The following is a 4740-nucleotide window of genomic DNA, read 5'->3' as shown; positions in this document are numbered from 1 at the left end:
GCCCGCTCTCGGCCCTCCCTAGCAGCCAGCGCCGTGGCCGGGGCTGGGCACCGTGCCTGTCCCAAGGTCACGCCACATCCTCGCTCAGCAAGAACAGTGGCATAACAGTGGCATAAATTTCTACTGTCTCAGCCATGAGAGAGTATTTTTAATTTTTTTTATACAACCACTTTCCAGCTCCTCTGAATTATAGATGAAATACTCAGCTTTATTGTCATGGTGATTTGAGTGGCTGGCTTCTCCCCTGCCAGTACAGTGAGACCAGTACGTGGCCTGACACAGCCTGGCCTGCTCTGGGTCAGCCTGTTCCTCCTCCCGGCCACCTCCAGCCCTGCGCAGCCCTTGCTAGGGGACATCCAGCCCCTCAGCCGGGCACGGTGAGAGGCACCGGCCCCAATTCCCCATCGGCTGATGGTCCCCTGGCACAGAACGGTCTCCCAGGGCTGCCCCAGGCTCCGTCCGTGCCCATCACCCTGGACGGGCCTTCTCCAGTGCATCACCGCGACGGAGGGACCTCGGGAGCCGCTGCTGGTCCCCCCCTACCCCGGTAGGTCTGCCACCGAAGGCAAAGAAAAGGCATGAATTATTTATAATGTCTTTCAATCAAATAAATGCTTAGGTGCTTGAGTTAATTTCCTGGATCCTGAAAATCCAAAGTGCAGACTTTTAATAAGGCAAATTAAGTGCTTTATATATTACACTGATTAAAGCTCTGTATCAATCTATCTATCACATGCTGAATTGAAGGGGCCAGGAAACAAACAGGTCCCCGGCAGCCGTGCTCCTCTCCTGCAGGCAGCGGTGGGCTCCGCTGCCCGCCCTGGCCGGGCTCACGCAGGGCACAGGGATGCTCCCTGTGCAGAAACACCTAAAACTGGTCAAAACAAAAGAAAAACACCAAGTCTCTAGCAGTTTTTTCCAGTGAGCGAACTTCGGATCAAGGAAGAGCACGGAACACGGCAGATCTTGCCGTGCCCTGGGACCTGCTGGCCGGCACGGGCAGAGGTTTGGGAGGCAGCAGGGTGCGTTGAGGGACGGGAGATTTTAGCCCGCGGCTCCCCATCTTTTCCAGGGTCTGCTCCCACAGCAGCAAGGGATGATCCCCGTCCACGACGGGGCTGGTTCCCATCTCCGGACCCGGGGCGACCCGGGCATGGCCAGGAGCATCCAGCAGCGCTGCCGGCTTGGTTAGCTGGAGTGATGGGGACTCCTGATGGCACGATGCCATTCACCGGGAATCAATTGCTTAAGCATGTGCTATTATTAATTAGTGCTCATTATGGTGGTTATTTATTATTAATCAGTGTTAACACAGTCCTCTCTCCTCACCGTCCTCCAGCCCGGCTCCCTGCTGCAACCCCCGCTCCTTCCAGCCGCCTCCACCACTATTTTTCTTCATTAACCGAAGAAATGGAAACACCTTCCGGACTTCACTTAAAGATCCTATGGATCTAACGAGATTTGTACCGTGCCAGCCAGGCTAACGAGGGAGTCGCTGCGAATGGCACTAATCAAATTTCACAGAGGCGGCAGCACGGGCCGGGTGAAGCGCCGGGAGTTTTGCTACCAGAGTAAATTGCTCACAGCTTCCCCCGCCTGCCCCGTCTGCGTGGACAGGGTTTTAGGGTGGAAAAGGGGACATGTCCTGGAATATCAAGTCCAGGTAAGGAGGATGCAAAGGCTGGAAAAGCCCTTGGTGGGACTCAAGCGAGGGGCTGGTCTGAGAAAACAAAATCGATGGCAGAGAAGGGAGGAAGAGATTACAGTGCAAAGCCCCAGACAAATGGAGAGCGCTTTAATCTGATTAGGGAGTTATTGTCATTATTGTATTATGCTGATTATAAATCCTTTAGGAGCACAGCTAATCAAAACAGAGATTTGTTCAGAGCTTTAAGGGTCGCTACCTCCAGCAAACGCCCCTGCCCCTCTCCCCAGCCTCCCTCCAGGAGCGGAGGCAGAGCTGCATCCCGAGGCACGGACCAGGGATGCAGCCCCTGCGGAGAAAGCAGGGAGGATCCCGGGGGAAGCCTGGGCTGGCAAGGTGAGGAAAGAGGGGAATGGGCATCTTCGGGGTGGAGAGGGTGGGGAAATAAGGAAGGAGCGAGCTCGCCAAGCAACCGGAGTGGGGATGCCGCCCATGGCCAGGAGACGATGCTCCTGGGGCCGGGCATACCGGGACCATTTTTCCACCCCCCCCCGCTCCGTGCACCTTGTCAAGGCAGCTCCTTTTTTCATTACTGTCTCCTCAGATTAGAGATGTGCTCATTTTGCAGCGCGCTCGCCGCTCGCCGGCCGAATCCCAGGCGCCACGGTGCAGCTGCAAACTGCATTAGCGTCTCGCCAAGGAGGCCCTAATACTATTAGGAGGGAGGCATTATAGGTGCTAAATGACAAGCCCCTAATCAGCCCCGGGATTTATGTCAATCACATTCCCTGCGCAGGGCGGAGCAGGGCCCTTCATTCAGAAAAATTGCCTAATTGGGAGGGTCTGGATTCTCTTCGCCTGTCTCGTTTCTGGAGCTCTGGGGCTCCCGGCTGCCTTCTCGGGATGCGGAATAAACGAAGCTGATGACAAGGTGCGGGACGAGGAGCAGGGAGGTGGTGACTGTGGCCACGGGTTGGAGCTACAGCCAGCTCCTAACTCCATCCAGCCTGCTTTTTCTTTTCTTTTCAGCGGCTCGAGAAGTGTAGGACTGGGCATTGCTGGGACTTCGCAGGGATTGCATCAGTCCAGACTTTGCTGAGGACTGTGCAGGAAAATAGAGGGGAAAAAGGAGACTGTTCCTCCATTTGCCCACCCCTGCATGGGTGCCCTTAAAGAGCCGGGCTGCCTTCCTGCCCTTGGCTTCAGCTAAATTAATTGGCAATTACCAGAAGTCCATAAAACCCAGCCTTTCTTGGGGAAGGAAGCTGTAAAAGCTCCGTGTCCGCAGCCGTATTTCCTTCACTGCGCATTGATCCCGTGGCCTCTGCTGGCCACGGCTCAGCTGCGGGGCGATGTGCTCGGCCCCCGCAGAACCACCCGCATCGATCCCGGGGACCTCGGCCAGCCCGCACCCCCTTGCAGCCAGGAGCATCGCTGGCCCCCTGCTAGCGCTGGGTGCAAATTCCCGGGCTGGTGCCAGCCCGTAGCAGACTCACTCGTCCTCCCTCTCCTTCCCACCCATCTGGCAATATTTATAACGACGACTGCTGTGGGAAAAAAACCCCGTCAGCTGCAGCTGCAAGGGGTCCATCACAGCATCAGCAATCCTCCCAGCACCGAAACGCCCCGGGGCAGGGCACCGAGGGGAGCCTGGCTGGAGGCAGGGTTTGGGGAGCGTCCTTCTGCGGGATGGAGGGATGCAGAAGGGCACGGCTGGACTCTCCCACCGGGATGCGCTGAGGCCAACGTGATGCCCCATGAGATTGAAGAGGCTGCTGCTCCAGGGAGAGCGTGCATGCAAAGCCTGGACCAAAGGAGCAGCCAAATGTGCTGCTTGGGCCCAGAGGAGATGAGGAGGGCTGGTGGCCAAGGGTGTGGAAAGGCAATTGCCTTCTGGAAAGGCAATTTGCTGCTGGTTTTGGTCCAGGGGATCGCTGTTCTTTCGGGACGGCGATCTCTGCAGTGCTGGTGGTCTTGCTGGGCTGTGGAGGGTAATGGGAGCACGGGGAAGGGTTCCCACACCCCGCCGTGCGCCCAAAATTCCCTCCGTGTCATTTTCCAGTGCTGAATATTTGACGAAGGCTAAAATACCAATAAGCTGTATTACAGCAGTGCTGCATGGAGCCCGGGAGAGCGTTTTAGCTCTTTGGATATTGCATGCTACTCCCACACTTTCATTACAGGAATCCCATTAAAGGTATTGTCTGGACCCTAATGACGGCGAAGGGGGGGATGTGGCCAGAGCCCCAATTTCAGAGTCCTGTGGGCTGCTGCCGTGTTCCTGCCCACTCACTCCGTGCAGCCGCAGAGCCGTCGTGGGGCAGGTTGCATTTAAAAGCCTAGACTGAATCCAGAGATTTTTAAAAGCCCTCAGCTCCCATATGTCCCTGCTGCAGCAGATGTGTTTAGTACGTTCCCCTTGCCTTAATACGCACTGTTTGAACAAAAATAATGCTCTGTATATTTTACAGAGCTCCTCCGCACGCGGATTTTGTCAGGACTGCAATATAAATATCCCCACCAGCCTCCCAACACCCACCTGCCCAGACTGAGGCTTAGGCAAGAACATGTAAAAATACACCCTCCGCGCTAATCTGCTGCTGATGGCAACAATTAAGCAGCAAACCAGGCTGCTAAAACCTGCCCTTCCGCGGCCGGGTCGGTGCCCAGGAAGGGTCTGCTCCCTCTGCGGCTGCCGCACGGGTTTGCCGAGGGGACCCCGGGGTCCCCAAGCAGCGCTGGTGCTTGTGTCTTACCAGCACCGTGGCACGGGGCACGTGTAGCCGGTTATTAAAAGCCATTACCCGGCCAGTGCCACGCTGTCCCCTGCAGAATGGCCACCTTGCCCGGGGACTCATCTCATTAGAAAAAGAGCCAGGAATCGGCTGAATTTCCACCCTGCTGCTCTCAGTTATCTCTGTGAAAGGGGAGCCAATTACCAGCAGCTGGTGAGAGCCTAAAATTATTATTAATTTCAAACAAAGCATATGCTTTGTGTTAACAATCCTCCGTGGTGTGGCAGAAGGGCCAATACCATCCAGATGGCTCAACGTGCAGCGGGAATGATTAATGCACGGCTCTGCCGCCTCGCCGGG

General features: G+C 56.1%; 2 protein-coding genes across 2 annotated transcripts in view; both read left to right on the top strand.

Annotated features, from left to right (window-relative positions):
• The window catches only part of DOK2 (docking protein 2, 56kDa), a 12706-nt gene extending 11514 nt beyond the window's left edge, over positions 1 to 1192 (top strand). The window contains exon 6 of the mRNA XM_009318637.1: positions 1073 to 1192. Within this exon, the coding sequence (XP_009316912.1) occupies positions 1073 to 1192 (120 nt within the window). The remainder of the gene's footprint in view (positions 1 to 1072) is intronic.
• A 448-nt stretch (positions 1193 to 1640) lies between these two features.
• The window catches only part of GFRA2 (GDNF family receptor alpha 2), a 55547-nt gene continuing 52447 nt past the window's right edge, over positions 1641 to 4740 (top strand). Inside the window, exon 1 of the mRNA XM_009318636.1 lies at positions 1641 to 1663. Within this exon, the coding sequence (XP_009316911.1) occupies positions 1641 to 1663 (23 nt within the window). The remainder of the gene's footprint in view (positions 1664 to 4740) is intronic.

This window comes from Pygoscelis adeliae, unplaced genomic scaffold, assembly GCF_000699105.1.
Source record: "Pygoscelis adeliae isolate BGI_AS28 unplaced genomic scaffold, ASM69910v1 Scaffold52, whole genome shotgun sequence".
Taxonomy (NCBI): Eukaryota; Metazoa; Chordata; class Aves; order Sphenisciformes; family Spheniscidae; genus Pygoscelis; species Pygoscelis adeliae.
Note: the sequence above shows the minus strand (reverse complement) of the source record. Positions and strands in the feature narration are given on the sequence as shown.